This window comes from Gobio gobio (genome assembly GCF_949357685.1).
Source record: "Gobio gobio genome assembly, chromosome: 4".
NCBI lineage: Eukaryota > Metazoa > Chordata > Actinopteri > Cypriniformes > Gobionidae > Gobio > Gobio gobio.
This window is the reverse complement of record NC_137100.1, coordinates 23,391,312-23,413,023: the sequence shown is the minus strand read 5'-3', so window position 1 is coordinate 23,413,023 and position 21,712 is coordinate 23,391,312. Positions and strand designations below refer to the sequence as shown.

General features: G+C 38.5%; 1 protein-coding gene across 11 annotated transcripts in view; it reads right to left on the bottom strand.

Annotated features, from left to right (window-relative positions):
• The window catches only part of kcnt1b (potassium sodium-activated channel subfamily T member 1b), a 121,437-nt gene that overhangs the window by 56,166 nt on the left and 43,559 nt on the right, over window positions 1-21,712 (bottom strand). For 2 of the 11 annotated variants that reach the window (XM_079814029.1, XM_079814030.1), the window contains exon 1: window positions 1,051-1,223. The exons of 7 other annotated variants lie outside the window; for them this stretch is intronic. In XM_079814029.1, the coding sequence (XP_079670155.1) occupies window positions 1,051-1,139 (89 nt within the window). In that variant the 5' untranslated portion in view covers window positions 1,140-1,223. Of the gene's footprint in view, window positions 1-1,050; window positions 1,231-21,712 lie in introns of those variants that run through there. 2 more of the 11 variants (XM_079814031.1, XM_079814032.1) reach the window with 2 other exon arrangements.

Sequence of the window (21,712 nt, the reverse complement as noted above, 5' to 3'; positions counted from 1 at the left end):
TGAAATATCCATAACGTGATCACTATTTACATCTCATATGGTCTGTAAACTCTTGCGTTACCAAGACATTGACTGACGCATTTGTATTACATTCCAAAGAGCTCTGTTATCGGCGCCACAGAGGAAAATGAAACCATATCCATACCGGCTGTGTCGGATCGGCACAGTTAAGAAATTAGAACGATTTGGCCCGATGGTGAACGTGGCTACTGTGAATCCAGGAGTTGACATTCCTTTTGATTCCACAGCATAATACACGATATATTACAATAGAAATAAGGATATAGAATTCCCTCTGGAAAAAAATAGTCATAAAGTTTTTTTAACTTTAAATTAAATCCTTAGCAATGCATATTACTACTAATAATAAATTTGATATATTTATGATAGGAAATTTACAAAATATCTTCATGGAACATGATCTTTACTTAATATCCTAATGATTTTTGGCATAAAAGAAAAATCGATCATTTTGACCCATACAATGTATTGTTGGCTATTGCCACAAATATACCTGTGCGACTTATCACTGGTTTTGTGGTCCAGGGTCACATGTGAGCATATATATTTAAAATCTTTAGAATGCTGCATCAGCATAGCATTTTGAGTAGGAAGGCATAGTCCAAAACTCTGAAATTTATATTATACTTGTGCATATTCAAACTCGAATCAAGGCACATGAGAATAGGTATTAATGATTATGTAAAATGTGTGGACAGTACCCATATTTACATCAAGTTTACTTTTTTAGAAATGTTTAAATGGGCATGAGATATACAATGTGCACATTTTAAATACTGTTTTGTGTGTACACTAGGGCTGGGTGGTATGAAAACATATATTGGGACGATGATATAAGTGTATATTGATGGAGATTCTGCTATATCATCCATATTGCAGTATGTAAATACATGCAGTGCAGGACTGCTTAAAGTTGTTTAAATGTTAGAGTGAAAAAAACATGAATGAGAAAATAAGGAGAGTGTTTTGCTAAAGGTTAAAAAGAGTAATTAAACACAATAAAGCCACAAAAAAGAATGTTGTACTCACGCTCCAAGACTAACATGACTTTCAAAGGCTGAAGATGTGTTGTGTAAAAAATGTTTTTTATAAGGGCTCCTGTGCCCTAGTTTGAACATCCTCTTGATGGGTCAAAGAGCACTCACCACTCACTAGAGAATTTTCAGTATGTCCACATTCAGCAAGTAAATATAGAGCAAACTGAAAGCCATTTGAGTCAGGAAGTCGAAACCTAGACAGCAATGTGACGTTTGCAGCCTACATACCAACCACAATCAACGCATACAGTTGCACAACATCCGCCACCTCAGAAATTGTTTCACCAGGGCTGCTGTCAGTCAGGTAAAGGAGCTATTCTGCACTAGTATTCACTACTGCAACTCCTATTATTTATTAAAGGGGTGGTAAACCACGATTTCACTATTCTAACTTTAGCTAGCGTGTAATGTTGCTGCTTTAGCATAAACAACATCTGCAAAGTTACAACGTTCAAAGTTTAAAGCAAAGGGAGATATTTGCTTTCAAAGAAATCCATTTCTAAGAACTACAGCAAACGGCCAGTAGGCGACTACACACATTCCTCCAGGCTTGGTGACATCACCAGGCTCAATATTTACATAAACCCCTCCTCCGAGAATATTAAATAGGGGGGTCGGGGGCGCCATTTTGTATCGCGGCGCTGTTGTGGTATAGTTAGGCTGGAGTGTTGTTGCCGCGATGCCGAGGAAACGCTGTTATATTCATCCGGATTGCAGGTCTGGGGTACTTGCTTTGTTCAGCCTTCATAGGGACAGGGGTGCGTTGCAGAGCGTTTAACATACAACATGTTATATGCACGTGTGTATGAGACAGAAGGGAACAGGCGCGTGCGGGGCTCCCGCAGCACATCTCACGGAGGGAAACTTTCACAATGTTCGCGAGTTCAACACCGGATTTGCACAACGTCAGCTGCGTGAGACAAACGCGGCCAGTGTGTGAATGCACGACGCGCGCGGGGCTCCCTCCCGCAGCACATTTCACGGAGGAAAACTTTCACAATGTTCGCGAGTTCAATACAGGATATGCACAACGGCTTGACCTGAAAGCTGGATTTACAAACAGAAGCTGTTTACGGGCCACAACCTGTAAGTCTGATTTATTTTTCATCGATGTGTTTTCCTGTAATAGGTTGTAGCAAGGAAGTAAACAGATGACAACACTGTTCTGCAAACCAGTCTGTTAAATGCTTATTCATTCTTAACGTTATCCGACGAACACCTATCGTTACAAACACTAACGTTAAAATCTCAACAGCGAACTTGGCATTAGTGTAAATGATTCTTTGATTAGAGCTTTTATGTATTATTTATCTACAGGCATGCTAAACATGGTTCTGTGTGTGATTTGGCTACTATAGTAAAGCCAGTGTTTAGTGTTTTGGGTTAATAGTTCTTGCGACAGATATTTGGCTATAATCGTTCTAAAAATACAAAAGTAACAGTGGCATTCAGTAGCGATCACTATAGATCCGAAAAATAATGATTTTTTTTTTTAAAACGAAGCATGAACACATGTTACAGTGCACCCCACAAACACAATCAAGCCTTCAAAACAATGTGTTTTACCACCCCTTTAATTTATTTAAATGGAAGTGTATTGAATATATATAAAGAATATAAATATAAAATATAAACAAAAAAAATTCCTCAAGGAGGAAAAAAACATCAATTTTATTCAGAGGCCCAAAAATATTCAATTTGATGCAGTTATTGATATTTATATGGCCATTTGACAGCTTGTAATGCAAATCATTGAGATATTTATAATAGTATAGCAGACTACTTACATACAATGCATATAAAGTCAGTTGTCTCTTTATATCTCCCATTAATACACTAAGTAAGTAAGTAAGTAAAGTAAGTAAAATTTTATTTATATAGCACTTTTAACGCTACAATGCACAAAGTGCTTTACACAGTAATAACAATAAAAACAATCATTTAAACACATAATGAAGAGCTATACATAATGAAACAAAATATAATATAAGGTATCAAACCCAAACTACACAAGGACATCATTGAATACTAAAAGCACGTCTATACAAATAAGTTTTCAGACGACATTTAAAAACAGACACACATTCAGATGTTCTTATATCCATTGGCAAACTATTCCATAATTTTGGAGCTCTCACGGCAAATGCTCTATCTCCTTTTGTTTTAAATCTAGTTCTTGGAACATCCAGCAGCTTCTTAACAGACAACCTCAGACATCTCCCTGCTTCATAAGGTCTCAGGAGCTCAGTTAAATATATAGGTGCCAGACCATTTAATGCTTTGTATGTCAACAATAAAATCTTAAACTCAACCCTTGAATAAACAGGTAACCAATGTAAAGACGCTAAAACAGGTGTAATATGTTGAGATCTCTTTGTTCGTGTCAGTAATCTGGCTGCAGCATTTTGCACCAATTGTAAACTAGATAAAGTGCGATTGTTCAAAGACGAAAACAAAACATTGCAATAATCAAGGCGGGAGGATATAAAAGCATGAATAAGCTTCTCTGTATCATTAAAATGTAAAAACTGCCTCACCTTGGAAATGTTTCTTGATAAAAACAGGACTGAATCAGCTTCTTAACATGAAATTCAAAATTTAGATTAGAATCAAAATAAACACCCACATTTCTAACTACCTGCTTAATATTTGGAAAAACCCCATTTAGAGCAAGCTCAATCTGATTTTTCCTTAAGCTCTGACCAATTATCACAACTTCAGTTTTATCTGTATTTAACTGCAGAAAATGTAAGGCCATCCAATTTCTTATGTCAGTTAAGCAAGCTTGGAGGACATTCAGACTCTTTAGATCCTTAGAACTCAATGAAAAGTATAACTGTAGGTCATCTGCATAACAATGAAAATTTATATTATGTTTCCTGATTACTGCACCTAATGGCAGCATGTAAATTGAGAACAAGATTGGTCCTAAAAGTGAACCCTGCGGAACTCCACATATAAGTTCAGAGCGTTGGGAAACTTCCTCTCCTACTGACACTACAAATGTCCTGTTTGACAAATAAGATACAAACCAATCCAATGCCCTCCCCGAAACCCCGACCCATGTTTTTAATGTTTTAATTAAAATGGAATGATCCACTGTATCAAAAGCTGCTGTCAAATCTAATAGAACTAAAACTGAACATTCACCAGCATCCTCTGCCATCAATAAATCATTAGTAACTCGTAAAAGTGCAGTTTCGGCACTGTGACCTGCTCTAAAACCTGACTGGAATTTCTCAAAAATATTATTTTCATTTACAACCTTCAATAATTGATTGGCTACTGCCTTTTCTAATACTTTTGAAATAAAAGGTAGTTTTGAGATGGGTCTATAATTATTTACAACTGCAGGATCTAAGGAAGGCTTCTTCAGGAGCGGTTGTACTGTCGCCATCTTTAGATCCTCAGGAACACATCCAGAGACAAGAGAGCTATTCACTATAGACAGTACAATGGGACTTATAGTTCCAATCACTTCCTTGAACAGTCTAGCAGGAACCACATCATTAAGACAACTCGAAGGTTGCCAAAAGTTTTGGGACACCCCTAAAAATCATTGAATTCATGAGTTCCAATCACTTCCATGGCCACAGGTGTATAAAATCTCTTCTACAAACATTTGTGAAAGAATGGGTCACTCTCAGGAGCTCAGCTTCATGAAATTTCCTCACTTCTATATTCCACAGTCAACTGTAAGTGGTATTATAACAAAGTGGAAGCAATTGGGAACAACAGTAACTCTTAGTGTGGCCTTCATATTAGCTCAAGAACAGTGCTTAGAGAGCTTCATGGAATGGGTTTCCATGGCCGAGCAGCTAAATCCAAGCCTTACATCACCAAGTGCGATGCAAAGCGTCGGATACAGTTGTATAAAGCATGCCACCACTGAACTCTAGAGCAGTGGAGACGTGTTCTCTGGAGTGACGAATCACACTTCTTTGTCTGGCAATCCGATGGAAGAGTGTTGGTAGTTGCCAGGAGTTTGGCGGTTGCCAGGAGAACGGTACTTGCCTGACTACATTGTGCCAAGTGGTGGCGTTGTTTGGTGGAGCGGGATTATGGTGTGGGTTGTTTTTCAGGGGTTGGGCTTGGCCCCTTAGTTCCAGTGAAATTAACTCTTAATGCTTCAGCATACCAAGACATTTTGGACAATTTCATGCTCCCAACTTTGTTCCAACATGACTGTGCACCAGTGCACAAAGCAAGGTCCATAAAGACATGAATGAGCAAGTTTGGTGTGGAGGAACTTGACTTCTCGTCCAACATCAGTGCCTGACCTCACAAATGCGCTTCTTGAAAAATGTTCCCATAAACATACTCCTAAACCTTGTGGAAAGCCTTCCAAGAAGAGTTTAAGCTGTTATAGCTGCAAAGGGTGGGCCAACTCCATATTAAAGTAGCATGCGGTGACAGACACAGACACTTTGTGTCGTGAATGGGTGTCCCTTATTTTGCTGCACTGAAGGTGGCAACCCTAAGGGTTAGTGTCTTCCACAACCCCCCTAAATTGTGCCCCCTCAAAAATACTAAAAGCATGACACCCTTGGTTCAAAACACTGGAGTGCTGAGATCTGCATGCTCGCAAATCCTCTGCACTAGGTTTTATTGTACTCTTACTATTCTAGCTGTTTAGTATTGTATTAGTTAGTACTTCATTATATGCACAGGTAGCATTTAATTGCCTTTATCTAATTTTTTCAGCTAAAAGTTGCTTTGGATAAGAGTGTCTGCTAAATGTAAATGAGTCATGAGTCTCTAGTCCAAAAAGAGGAGACAACATCATCAATAAAGACTAAAGATTTCAGGCTAGACGGATACCACGTTTCCGCTCTGACTTACTGTGCGTTGGTTGAATCCATACTGTACTCCTCTGTGTACCTAGATAAAGCAGACATGGGTGACACAGAGAGGGGAGAGAGAGTTTTCAATAAAGGACACATGCAAATTATAAACATGCAAAAACATGCTGGAAAAGGCTGGGTTGGCCACAGTCCTTAGTGAAAAGCACTGCAAAGGAATATCTGACACACATCTTTGTCAAATGTGTGTCATTGTGCTGTGACACACTGCATTTTCACAATGTGTTCAGCTTGTGACATTTTGAAGTGCCATTTGAAAGTTTTGAGCACTGAGCTGGAACCAAAATCTGGATGAAAACCACAGGAGGATGGAGTTGTCATAGCCCCAGGGTTGCTCTGTGTGGCTATTTAGTCGACACAAAAATGGATGATCATGATATGGATCACATGGAGGTTAGATGATGACTGCATTATCACACACAACTTGATCATAAATTGAGAGCGATATTGCTTTTAATGAATGATGTACAATAGCATTGCACCAAATATTGGTGTGTACAATTGTCAAATACTGTAGGTACAATCGCAAAACAATAAAAAAAATGGAAAAACAAATCTTATACTGATAAGCAAAGGCATTCCTGAAGGAATAGGCTGAGTGAACATCCGTGTCATATGAACTGCATCTGAATTTATGGGCCAAATATTCTCTGTGAATGGATTACATTAAATATTCCCTCTGTGTGGTGTGGTGAGCAGTGCAGTATTTCAGCTGGACAACCACAGGGATGTGAAGGCCTCATTACGCTGTAGCACCATCTCACTGGCACAAACAATGCAGTGTAGCTGATCAATTTTGCCTGCAGAAATTTATATTAAGAGTCCAAAGGCAGGAGGCCATAACCCCCTAAATAACCCAAACTCAAAAACACTGATGTGTATGTGTTTCTCATGGGACAGTGCATACTTATTAATTGCAAATTCAAAAACGTATCATCTTAATAATTTCTTTATCACCTAACTACATAGTTAGGGTCACTAACATAACATTTATTCAATTACTGATTGTACCCATCTTCATCACTGCATGATTTACTCAAACATTGGTCTATATAAATGGACTCACTCAATTCCAGTAAAGGCTAGTCAGAAGTACAGTAAGTGATCTGCTGATATTACCAGTGTTATGTTCTCTCCCTATAATGTGTAAGTGCAAAAATTTAAGTAGATAAAATACATTGCGAAACACCTTTCACTGAAATTACATACATACTCTAGATATATTACTCTATTACCAGCATGTTCTCTCTCTGTTTCTGTCTCTGTCTCTCTTTCTCTCTCTGAGTATACGGAGTATAGAGAGTATTGGGACAGGTGGAGCGTGTTGGACCGTGAAAAACAAGGGGTGGGATTCAAGATTAAAAAGCTCTAATGAAACATAGGAAGCCATACAATTGCAAAGAACAATCATTAAGTATAAACAGTTCTCAATTTACAACTAAGTGTGACAATTTTTCAGTTTCTTTAGAACATTTTAACAAAAAATGTTTTTAAAGGGGTGGTAAACCACGATTTCACTATTCTAACTTTAGCTAGTGTGTAATGTTGCTGCTTGAGCATAAACAACATCTGCAAAGATACAACGTTATCTCAAGGGAGATATTTGCTTTTAAAGAAATCAATTTCTAAGGACTACAGCAAACGGCCGGTAGGCGACTACAGACATTCCTCCAGGGTTGGTGACATCAACAGCCCCAATATTTACATAAACCCCTCCTCTGAGAATATTAAATAAGGGGGGTGAGGCCATTTTGTATCGCTGCGTTGTTGTGGTTAGTAGGCTGGAGTGGTGTTGCTGCAATGCCGACGAAACGCTGTTATTTTCATCCGGATTGCAGGTCTGGGGTACGTGCTTTGTTCAGCCTTCCTAGGGACAGGGGTGCGTTGCAGAGCGTTTAACATACAACATGTTATATGCATGTGTGTTTGAGACAGAGGGGAACAGGTCGCAGATATATGCTGCCCATCATAAATCACGAGACAGACAGGGGTCGGAGGAGAAGACTGGAAAATGTGACATAATGGACAATATTCGTCTGTATTTGCAATTCATGAGCCGCGGTTCAGCTGCGCAAGACAAACACTGCCAGTGTGAATCATGCAGGACGGGCGCGCGGCTCCTGCTGCACATTTCACGGAGGAAAGCTTCCACAATCTTCGCGGGTTCAATGCAGGATTTGCACAACGTCAGCTGCGCGAGACAAACACTGCCAGTGCGTGGATGCACGACGCGTGCGCTGTTTACGGGCCACAACCTGTAAGTATGATTTATTTTTCATCGATGTGTTTTCCTGTAATAGGTTAATTGTACGTTGTAGCAAGGAAGTACACAGATGACAACGCTGTTCTGCAAACCAGTCTGTTAAATGATCATTCATACTTAACGTTATCCGACGAACACCCAACGTTACAAACACCTAACGTTAAAATCTCAACAGCGAACTTGGCATTAGTGTAAATTATTCTTTGATTAGAGCTTTTGTATATTGTTTATCTACAGGCATGCTAAACATGGTTCTGTGTGTGATTTGGCTACAAGTAAAGCCAATGTTTAGTGTTCGTTTTGGGTTAATAGTTCTTGCGACAGATATTTGGCTATAATCGTTCTAAAAATACAAAAGTAACAGTGGCATTCAGTAGCGATCACTATAGATCCGCAGTCTTTACTCATTAGGACTGAACAGGTTCTGCTCGATCATCTTCACTAAAATTGTCTGGGTCTGATTCGGGCTCAGATTGGTATGGTTTTATTGACGCCATTGTTTCTAATACTACCCAAAGCACAGCCTCCGGTAAAGGTAAGGGGGATGACGTTTCCGACAAACTTGCACTAGGCGGTTAGCGAATCACAACACACTGGGCCAGCTAACCAATATGAGCCAATTGCGTATTTTTGAGGGACTGGCTTCATAGAACCCGGAAACCATCAGACCGTTTTTACAAGGAGGGACAGAGCAGTGTAGAATAAAGGTCAAATAGAAGCATGAACACATGTTACAGTGCACCCCACAAACACAATCAAGCCAAAAAAAGTTTACTTTGGTTAGAGTCACAAAAAAAATCTTTAAAACATAGGCTAAAGCAGAAGAAAAACAACTTTAGTGCTCGCTGAGAGGCCAAATCATGTTAGAGACATTTAACGAATCACTCACCAAAACGAAGTCTTTGTTCAGAATTTTCCATTCGTTTGAAACATTGTGCAGTAGTTCAGCAATATTCGATAAGTCATTCCAAAAATTATGCCACGGATATTGGTAGGTTATCCCGGCCACTGCATCGGAGACATAGGAGTGTTGTTAAGCATTAATGGCAAGGAAAGCGCCTTATAGCCTACTTGAGCACCACTTCGTTATTTTGGCTCAGGATTTTGTTTGTTGGAAATATGTACTTAATTTAGAAATGCTTTTGAAATTAAAAACTTCCTCCCCTGAAATGGGGAGGCAGCCGCAGCGAGCGCAGACCCAGAGCGGCCAGAGAAACGGAGAACCGACTGCTGTAAGGCGTTTGTGCAAAACTGCGGAAAAACTGCATAAAACGTGCGGGTGTTGAACCCTCTCACCGAGAAAAGTCTCCACACGGGTGCGATGCCCCTGAGCAGGTCGTTAGGTCGTTGTTTGTCCATTTTATCTTAACGAAGCCAATTCACCAGCATACGAACGTTCGCCTATCAACGTTTTTTTCTGTTTGGCCGGTGACCACGCGCCCACAGCGGCGAAGTGGCCATTTGAATTGATAACTGAATTTTGTTTTTAAATAACTGATAACTGAATTGAATTTTTGAGAATCGATTCTGAATTTTTGAATCGTTGGATAACGAATTGCGATGCATCGAAGCTTCGACCTCTTCTCCCACCCCTATCAAAAACTGTATATTTTTTTGTTTTTGTTTTCATTTTTCCCCTCTTTTGGCTAAATTTAATACAAACTAAGAAAGTATTGTGTACTTCAAGCTGCTTGCGGCTTTTTTCGCTTGAAGGTATGGCATCTGACCTTGTCCAGGTAATCATTGTACAAAATGGGTGCAGGTATGTAGCTACCTGAGCCCAGTGTAAGTGTGGAGGATGTATTCATGGGGATGGGAAAAATGGTCACCTTTGATAACATTCTCTCACTATCGTGAATGAATAAGGCAATTATAGTGTGTTTTTTTCAAACGGATCAGTAAGTGAATCAGCTGTCAGAGAGCAGAATTTGGATTAAAAAAAAATTTGTTCCTGTGACTCCTTTAGCGGATCCGGCAACTAAAGTCACAATTTCAAATGCATCGCATTTCGTCGCAAACAACGGCATTATTAAAGAGCTGACACAATCGCGTTATGATGTCCAATCATGGCATTGAAACTATAATTTTTTTAAATGCATAATCGGCAGGTATTAAAGGGGTGGTTGATTATGATTTAACTTTTTAAACTTTAGTTAGTTTGTAATGTTGCTGTTTGAGCATAAACAATATCTGCAAAGTTACAACAGTTTTTTTTACATAGTTTTACATAATCTTATTAAATTTAGATTGTTTGAAAATATTGATTAAAATATTGATATAAAACAGATATATTCCTAATTCTGCGTAACTGGTGTTGTACATAGGAATTTACTTAAAATCTACTTTACTCTTTCCCTACCATTGACTGAATTTTCCAGCTATCCATGTTTTCATTGTTATACGATAAGGAGCGCTATGACACATCTTCTAGTACAGAATCTCTAGATCAAAATACAGGAGAAAAAGAAGCTGAAACAAGTGATAGAAGATTGCTCATGATCATCAAGCATTAAACAGCATGTACATCAAAACTGTCTAATGTTACCAAATGAAATGTCGAACCCATGAAGAGGAAAATACTGTGAAGCTTTGGGGGCGTTGATGGACTCGATCTACTCCATCTGTGTTTTGATCATCGTTCTGAATCTGATCAAGGCGTAGTCGTTGACAAAAATGCGATTTCCTCAACTTTTTGTTTAAAATGTTGCCTTTCTTTATGAAACTTTATGAAACCCACATTCAAGTGTTGATAAAAAAAGGATGCATGTTTTTTAAATTAGTTTAGAGTACAGTTAAAGGCATATGTTGAGTATAAAAAATGTATATCTACATTTGAACACAGTAGTATACTAAAAGTGCAAAAATAATATGTAAATAGTAAATTATAAGTATAATGTTATGCTCACTTAAAGAAAACGTAGACTTACAGTTTAAACTACTCAACTAGTAGTTTACTGAGAATACACTTCAAAGTGTACTTTCATAAACAAAAAAAATGTAATACTACTTGTATTGAAATAGTAAACTACTAGTGTACTTATAAGTTCTTTTGTACTACAGATTAAGTACAAATGAGAAACCTAGTTGTGCAATTAAAATTTACTACTTTTACACTTACCACACTTACAAGTTTACTACTATTACACATTGATATTAGTACACTTACTAAATAAAGTATACTCAAAAATATACTTGAACTTTACATAAGTATACTTCATAAAATTAACTTGAAGTATACTTCTTTTTTGTAAGGGTTGTCCTCAAAGCAGTTCCCACTTTAAAAGCAGAAGCTGTTGTTTGTGGGCCACAACCTTTAAGTGTTTTATTCTTTGTTGATGTGTTTTCCATGAATAGTTTCTATCGTTATTTTTATGCTGTGGCAAGGACAAAAAAAAAAAGGGAAATGCTGTTTGGTTCCACCAGTTACCTAATTGCTAATTATTATTGCAAATTTATCCGACAAACACCTACACAGTTCTTTTTAATCCCACTAGCGAACTTCGAAAGTTAAATCCATGGTTAGTCTTCATAATGGTCTCATTCTGGCGACAGATATTTGGCTACACTCGTTCTATAAAGACAAAACTAACGATGCAATACAGTCAGTAGCGATCACTATAGATCCACAATCTGTAATCAAATAATGCCTTCGACTAGCATGTGCGCTTTGTAAACACGGGGGGGGGGGGGGTACTTCTGCCTACATCTAGCGTGACCTTTCCGTCGTGATTACGTAATCATTGGCGCACCACAGAGCAGCGCAAGATGAGCAATTTAGGTTAAAAGGTATATACATTAAAAAAAAATATTTTAAATGACAGATCGTTTCGCTAGATAAGACCCTATTCCTCGGCTGGGATCACTTCAAAATGAAAATATCCTGATAATTTACTCATCTCCATCTCATCCAAGATGTTCATGTCTTTCTTTCTTCAGTCGAAAAGAAATGGGGCCCTATTTAAACGATCTGAAACGCAAGTGTCAAATAAGCGCGAAGCGCAAGTAACTTTGTGGGCGGGTCTCGGCGCTGTTGCTATTTTCCCGGCGGGATAAATGGCTCTTGCGCCCGGCGCAAATCTAAAATGGGTTGGTCTGAAGTAGCTTCATTATTCATAGGTGTGGTTTGGGCGTAACGTGAATAAACCAATCCGAGCGTCATCCAACATTCCCTTTAAAAGCAGGTGCGCAAATTCCATTATGGATTGCTATTATTATGGCGTATTTACCAGGCGCACGCCAGGAGCGGTTCACAGCCGAGGAGACTGATGTTCTTGTAAGAGCAGTGAAAGACAGAGAAGTGAAGTTGTAATGTTGTACATTATGGTAAAGGTGATTTCACAGTCTTTTTTTTTTTCAGTCTTTCAGTTTTTTCAGTTTTTCAGTCGATTTTTTTTCCTGGTTCTTGACGGACAAACCAATTTGTCAGATGTCCTTATATACATATATGTCTTGCCACTATTGGGCAAACAGGTCTTATCCTTAATTATTACAATTAGCCTGAATCATTTGTAAGCTAGATTTATGCCTATTTTTTCACATCTTCGTGGCACACCACAATGATTTCCGTCATCTCATGTGTTAATATTTTTTTAGTGTAACAATTTATGATTTGCAAAAATAACTGTTGCATCTGTGTAGATTAGGCTACATGAGCAAAGTGTATGCGCGTTGTGCACGCTATACATTATGGTCAAGCATGCGCCCTTAAAATAGCATAATGAACAACGCGCAACGCGCCACTGACTTTAGACTTTTCACTCATTTAGAAAAGTCTAAAAGGAGGTTTTTTCTGGTCAGTGGCGCAATTGTTTAATGGAACAGCAAAATAGCACCAGGGATTGTTTGCGCCGGAACACGCCTCCTTTTTTGCGCTGAACCGCCCAGGGAGCGCAAGTTCATTCACTAGTTTAGCGACGTGCTTCTGTGGAGGGAAAAGCGCGCTTTGCGCGGGTGCAAAATAGGAATGACACATGCGTCGGTGTACAAAGTCAATTGCGCTGGGTGCAAGATAGGGCCCATTATGTTTTTTGAGGAAAACATACCAAGATTCTTCTTCACATAATGGTTTTCAATGACAACCAATGGGTTGAAGGTCCAAATCGATGCAGTTTCAAAGGGCTTCTTAGGGCTCTGCACTAGGGCTGTGCGATATTGAAGAAAAATGCGATATGCAATACCTTGTTAAATAATGCAATATTTGATATGCGATACGATATTGCTTTAAGTGTGTAAAATCTATTTAAATTATATTAAAAAAAAAAATTTAAAAACTGAGAATGATACCATTTATGTTTCACATTCTTTCTGGGAAAAGAAAGCATCGCTACAACTTCTGAAAGTGACCAGCAGTGTTTTAGCAAAAATTAATGTCACAAATCTGACAATATAAATCAATGTAAACATACAAAAAACGTAATGCCAATATTTAAATACCAAAAACTCTTTGCTTGACTTGGTAATATATAGTTATATCAACCTAAAACTTAACATCAAGAACATCCAGGTAAACAAAGACACCTGAACTAGGGGTGGACGATTATTTTTGTTATTTTAATTTATCTTTGTTATTAAAAATAAGTACTGTATTAGCAGGCTGTCACTTTAAGACCTAATGCACGGATCCTATTTACACTCATTCGGTTTCTTTCCCCAACTGATATTGTTCACTTAAAGCATAACCGACTGTGTTTACATGAATACTCGTCAAGACAGCCATTTTGACATAACTGTGTGTGTATTTGAAAGTTTGAGTGTGTAACAAGGCATGAAACAGAACTGAAGGGATCACACGCTTTCAGAGAGGTGGCTTGTGCGCACGTTTCGGTGTGTGTGTCAGACAGCAAACAGCGCGAGACTGCAAGGAGTTTTTCGCAAGTTATTGCATTTAATAACTCTTTTTAATGTCAAGCAAGTCACATAAGTAACAGTCGTGTGCCCAGTCTATTCTCTGCTATATGCGTCGACCTGAAACTTTTACTTTTCCCAATGTTGAAGTAGCCTATTAAAATCATTCAGATATTGCGTGCCGTTGCGATATGCACATCGCAATATGTACATTTGCGATATTTCAATAATTTCTATATATTGCGCAGCCCTACTCTGCACGATCTCAGAGGAATAGGGTCTTATCTAGCAAAACCATTGGTCATTTTCTAAAAAAAAAGAAACATTTATATACTTTTAAACCTCAAACACGTGACTTCTGTTTTGTTATTCTTCACTGCGTATGTCGTCATCACGTCGGAAAGGTCACGCTCGTGCAGATCCCTCTAAAGCCCTTCAAAGCCCTTTGAAACAGCATTGATTTGAACCTTCAACCCATTGGTTGCAATTGAAATGCATTTCACGAGTTCCCACTTACTTATAATTTAGAGGGGGTAAAGTCAATGCGTATTTGGCGTGCTGTCCGGGGGGAGGGCTCCGAGATCAGATTTGGCTCGAACCCAGATTATGTAAGTGGTTGGAACTATAAGTGTGGAGAAGGGGTGGTGGAGGGATGCTGATAAACTGTCAACAAACGGAGGTAAGACTGCTGAATATATATACCTCTTATAGTTGATTGCTGAGTGCTCTCCACTCGTATTAATTATCTGAACGTGCTCCTCCCAAACTTTGTTAGTAAAACATCATTATGTGAAGAAAAATCCAGGAATGTTTTCCTCAAAAAACGTAATTTCTTTTCTACTGAAGAATGAAAGACATGAACATCTTGGATGAGATGGGGGTGAATCAATTATCAGGAAATTTTCATTTTGAAGTGAACTAATCTTTTAACGTTAATGGAATGAGGAATAAGAGGAAGGCAGATACCGTCATAGAATTTATCAGGTTAAAAAATCTAGATGGAATTGCTTGCAAAAAACTCATAGTAATGTGATTAATGAGGTTGAATGGCAACTGTGGTGGGGGAATGAGTGAGTTCTTACACATGGGACTAACTTGAGTGGAGGAGATGTAGTTCTTTTTTCTGAGGCGTACAGTTCTGTGGGAACTTCTCTTCATAGAAATGGAGGAACCACTTTTTTCTCAGATGTTTTTCACTCATTTTTTTCCACTGTGGGAGACTTGAAGTTATGTTGTCTATGTATGGCAAAGGATTTTAAAAGTTTTATCACCCATACGTTTTATTTATGGGCCCAAGAATAACAAAAATAGAAAGCAGATCGTTGTGTTGCTTAATTTTTTGTTTGGGCAAGCAAAAAACTGTCAATCACGCAAAGGTAAAGTCAGTGATGTGGGGTCAACTGCAGTGTCAATTTTAAAGGGTCTAATGAAATCAAGGTTAAAGGTGGAATATACTTATTATCACCTGGTCAAAGATCTAGAGACTTTTTAACTATACTTGGGGAGTGAACCAGTGTTTTCAGAAACAGACATTGCTGGTTCTCTGAAAATGTATGCCTAATTGTGTTTTAAATCTTAAAAAAAAAAACAAAAAAAAAACATTGAGATATATTGGATTGTTTTTAATTTCTATGTATTTTTAATTTATTTATTTATTGTTATTAAGTAATTGTGTGTATATTTGTATGTGTTTTTATGTAATCTTGGTTTAAAGGATTTTACATGCATAACTCATCAAAACTTCACAGAAAAATAAAAAGGAGTGCATCTCTACACTTCACGTCATTCACGTCTACACCAAGGATGATAACTATTAGGTTTTGATAAGCGTCCTAATGCAATGAGAAAAGTTTTACACCAGAGCCATAACAATAACAACAAAGAGGAAAGTATTTTTCCAGCTGATAAACAATAAAACAATTGACTGTCATCAATTGCCATCTTTCACTTCAAATGAGTAAGCCCTTCAAAGTTGGGTGACTTGTAACACCCACATTTTATTAAGGGTGAAAATGGTGCTGAAATTCAAATATACTGTTGTCATTATTATTTATACAAAAATATATTTGAGGCTCAGTGCCATTATTTACCAATTAAAATGGAGTGTTTCAGAGAGCCATCTACAGTAATTTACAGGTGACTGCAGTTCAAATCTGTTATTCCAGATCAGTCAATTTTCCACAATGCCTGCTTAACTGCTGTACGTAATTAACAGGCATCCAATCCCAGATGCAGTTTATACAGACATGAGTGGAATAGTATATCAACCTGTATGACTTTCTCTTTTCCGTAAAAAAACAACAGGATTTTTTAATAATGTACTGGGATTGCTCCTTTCCATGGAATTACAGTCAGCAGGGTCTAGAGCTGTATCTTCAAGGACAAGGGGGAAAAAGGCACCATTAAAGTGTCATAAGTGGTTTACACAACTTATCTGCTACAATCCAAGCATTTCATAATGACTTCTGCCATTTTAAGTCTGACCATCCCATCATAACATTGAAAAAAGCATTCTGTAACCTTTTGTGTTCAGCAGAAAGAAAGTATTTGAGGATTAGAACAACATGAGGGTGAGTAAATGACGAGATAATTTTACTCTCTCCCTTTAATCAGATGAAAATGGAGTGAAACATACACTCTAAAAAAAAAGGTTCTGAATGGCACTAAAAGTGGTTCTTTGTCGTAACTCGTAATCATAGAGGAACCACTTTTGGTGCTATAGCACCATATCTTAACATAATTCTGTATATGGTAGAGGTGCTATATAGCACCTTAGCAAAATAACTGGTGAAGAACCACTGAAGCACCAAAATTGGTGCTTTACAGCACTTAAAAAGGTTCCCCTATGATTAAGAGCCAATAACCACTTTTAGTGCCATACAGAACCTTTTTTTTTTTCTTACAGTGTACGGTGTCCATAGTAACATCTGTTCTGAAAGTACAATTTCACATACTACATCACAGCAGCAAATTAACAAAGACAGTTAAAGCAGCAGACTCTGCTGTATGGATCCCTGAGACCAAATAATTGGCTAGAAAACCCTTTGCTGTTGCTCCATCCAAGAAACTGTCAGAACCAAACGACCACTTTGTTCTACAGGGAACTGTTCCCACTTACATCCCCAGAAAATCAGGAATAAACCAAACGGCCAATCAAAATAAGTGACACAGGGAGCCACATACAATAGGACTTGTGCACAATAACAAAAAGTGTAGGAATAATTTTAAAGGGTTAGTTCACCCAAAAATGAAAATTCTGTTATTAATTACTTACCCTCATGTCGTTTGACACCCGTAAGACCTCCGTTCATCTTCGGAACACAAATGAAGATATTTTAGTTGAAATCTGATGGCTCTGAAAGGCCTCCATTGGCACAATGCACGGTTAACTCTCAAGACCCTTAAAAGGTACTAAAGACGTCGTTACAAAGTCCATCTCACAACAGTGGTTCTAAAATAACTTTATGAATCGGCGAGAATAGTTTTTGTGCGCAAAAAAACCCTAAATAACGACTTACATAGTGATGACGATTTCAAAACACGGCCTCATGAAGCTTCGAAGCGTTATGAATCAGTGAGTCGATTCAGCAGTTTGGATCGCCAAATTTCAGCAGTTTGGCGTTTGACACGCGATCCGAATCATGATTCGACTCACTGATTCAGACAGGGATCCAGACAGGGAATCCTGTCTGGATCCTGTCTGGATTCTGTCTGTGATTGCTCCTGCCTGATCGATTGCTCTCCTGCCTGATCGATTGCTCCTGTCTGCCTGCTGTGTCTATTGCTCTGTAGCTCAAGTCTGTAGCTCTGTAGAGCCTTGCTTACGTTTGAATCTTTATTTTGATATTTCCTCTTTCTTCTACTGCTAAATATAACTTACTCATCACCATACATTGTTTAAAAATTGCCTATCACGTTAAATTTGACATCGCTAGCTTTTAATCTAAATCACCATCACACGTTAGCATTTTGCTAGCCTGTTAGCTTGTTATCTCTGCACCCGGGCCTCCCTTTTTCTGAGTTCATAACTTGGATTAGTAAATTGTGTCCAGCAAACGATTGTGGTAAGTGGTAAATTGGATTAATCAACAAACACGGTAAGTCATGTCTTCTCCTGTCATTATCACCTGCAGTGCATGTCGCATGTTTAGTGTAGGCTTCTCCGCTGGCGAACAGGGCTTCACATGTGATAAATGTAAGGAGATAGTTAGGCTGACGGAGAAGATTTCAGAATTAGAAACACGCATCCATACTTTATCTGAGAGTAGTGAGGATGTAACAGCTTTAGACACTGATTTGGATGCGAATAGCTTAGTGAACTCTGTACATTCTTCGGTTCCGGCTGCAGGGCCCTCGCAGCAGGGAAACTGGGTAACAGTGAGGCAGCATAGTCGCAGACCAAAGAACCGCTTTTCCGTTCCGGTTAGAACATCAAACAGGTTCTCCCCTCTCAGTGAAGCACCCACTGAGTATCCTGTTGAAAGTGCCCTAGTCATTGGCGATTCTATTACACGGAACGTGAAGATAGAGACACCAGCCACCATAGTCACTTGTTTACCGGGAGCCAGAGCACCTGACATCAAAGCAAATTTAAAAGTGCTGGCTAAAGCTAATCGTAAATTCTCTAAGATTATTATTCACGTCGGCACTAATGATGTTCGACTTCGCCAGTCGGAGATCACCAAAATTAACATTAAAGAGGTGTGTGAACTCGCTAGTACGATGTCTGAGGCTGTTTTTTGTTCTGGACCGCTCCCGGCAAAAAGGAGTGATGAGATAGTTAGCAGACTATCATCACTCAATGGCTGGTTGTCTAAGTGGTGTCTGCAAAATAACATAGGGTTCATAGACAATTGGAAAAGTTTTTGGGGCAGACCTGACCTGTTGAAGAAGGATGGCATCCATCCCTCTTGGGGTGGTGCCGCTCTTCTCTCTAGTAATCTGGCACATAGTCTTAGAGCTAAACCTTGACTCACTAGGGCCCAGGTCAGGAAGCAGACAAACTGGCTAAACCGACCGTCTGCTAGCTGTCTCACGTTACCGGAGTCAGATAAATCCCAGCACATAGAGACTCTTTCACCTAGATATTATCATATAGAGACTGTGTCTGTTCCCCGAATTAGTAAATACAAAAAAACATCAAAACCATTCAACAGTAAAAATTTAATTGACGTCCAACAAATAAACAAAATATGTAATACAGATGAACAATTGATAAAGCTTGGGTTGCTGAATATTAGATCCCTTTCCCCAAAAGCGCTTATTGTTAATGATATTATTACAGATAATAATCTAGATGTGCTCTGTTTGACAGAAACCTGGCTAAAACCTGACAACTACATTATCTTAAATGAGTCCACCCCCCAAGATTATTGTTATAAACATGAGCCGCGTCTGAAAGGTAAAGGGGGAGGGGTTGCTGTAATTTATAATAATATCTTCAGTATTACTCAGAAGTCTAGTTTCAAATATAATTCCTTCGAAGTTTTGGTGCTTTATGTAACGCTATGTAGTGTACATGATAAAACCCGTTCAACATTTGTGTTAGCTACTGTATACAGGCCACCTGGGCATAATACAGACTTTATCAAAGAATTTGCTGATTTTCTATCAGAGTTAGTACTGGCCGTAGATAAAGTACTAATTGTTGGTGATTTTAATATCCATGTTGACAACGGAAAAGACGTATTGGGATTAGCATTTAAAGACACACTAAACTCTATTGGAGTTAGGCAACACGTGTCAGGAGCCACTCATCGCCATAATCATACTTTAGACCTAATATTGTCACATGGAATAAATGTTGATACCGTTGAAATTCTGCAGCAGAGCGATGACATCTCAGATCATTACTTAGTATCATGTATACTTAATTTAGCTAAGGTTGCAAAGCCGCCCCCTCGCTTTAAAAATGGCAGGACAATCACTGCCGCTACTAAAGATTGCTTTTTAAATAATCTCCCTCATCAGTATCATCTGCTCAGCATCCCAGATAGTATAGAAGAACTCGATGTTGCAACAGAAACTATTGACTCTCTCTTTTGCAGTACTTTAGACACAGTTGCTCCTCTGCGCTTAAAGAAGATTAAAGAAAATAGTCCAACGCCGTGGTACAACGAGCACACCCGGGCCCTTTAAACAGCAGCCAGAAAAATGGAGCGCAGCTGGAAGAAAACAAAATTAGAGGTATTTCGTAATTCGTGGAAAGAGCACATGATCACATACAGAAAGGCTGTAAAAACTGCTAGATCTGCTTATTTCTCAACTCTCTTGGAAGAAAACAAACACAACCCAAGGTATTTATTCGATACAGTGGCTAAATTAACCAAAAATAAAGCTTCAACTTCTGATGATTGTAAACAGCACAGCAGTAATGACTTTATGAACTTCTTCACATGTAAGATTGATAATATTAGGAAAAAAATTTTAACCATGCAGCCGTCTAATACAGCATCACATCAGACAGAGCATTGTAGTGTCACTGAGGAAAAATTACACTCATTCACTGCTATAGGAGAAGAAGAATTGGCTAAACTCGTTAAATCATCAAAATCGACAACATGTATGCTCGACCCTATACCAACTAGGCTATTAAAAGAGATGCTACCAGAGGTCATAGATCCTCTTCTTAATATCATTAATTCATCTTTGTCATTAGGATATGTACCGAAAACTTTTAAGTTGGCTATTATTAAACCACTTATTAAAAAAACGCAACTTGATCCTACAGATTTAGTCAATTATAGACCAATCTCAAATCTACCCTTTCTGTCAAAAATACTTGAAAAGGCAGTGTCTTCACAATTATGTTCCTTTTTAGAAAGAAATGGTATCTGTGAGGATTTCCAGTCAGGATTTAGACCGTATCATAGCACTGAGACTGCTCTCGTCAGAGTTACAAATGATTTGCTCTTATCATCCGATCGTGGCTGTATCTCTCTATTAGTGTTACTCGATCTTAGCGCTGCATTTGATACTATCGACCACAACATTCTTTTGAATAGACTCGAAAATTATGTAGGTATTAGTGGAATTGCATTATCATGGTTTAAATCATACCTATGCGACCGTTATCAGTTTGTAGTAGTAAATGAAGATATGTCACACCGATCGCAAGTTCAGTATGGAGTACCACAAGGCTCAGTGCTAGGACCGCTACTCTTCACCCTGTACATGCTACCACTGGGAGATATCATTAGGAAGCATGGCGTTAGTTTTCATTGTTATGCTGACGATACTCAGCTCTATATTTCTTCACGCCCTAAAGAAACTTACCAATTCACAAGATTAACGGAATGCATAGCTGATATAAAACATTGGATGACTGGTAATTTCCTGCAACTCAATTCAGAAAAAACTGAATTTTTAATTATTGGACAAAAAAGCTCCACAAGTAGTAACCTAGAATACTGTCTAACACTTGATGGCTGTTCTGTCAAGTCCTCGTCGTCAGTGAGGAACCTGGGTGTGCTCTTTGATACCAATCTTTCGTTTGAAAGCCACGTTTCTAGCATCTGTAAAACTGCTTTCTACCATCTTAAAAATATATCTAAATTACGGCACATGCTCTCAATGCAAAATGCTGAACAGTTAGTTCATGCGTTCATGACCTCAAGGTTAGATTATTGTAATGCTCTACTGGGTGGTTGCCCTGCTCGCTTAATAAATAAACTCCAGCTGGTCCA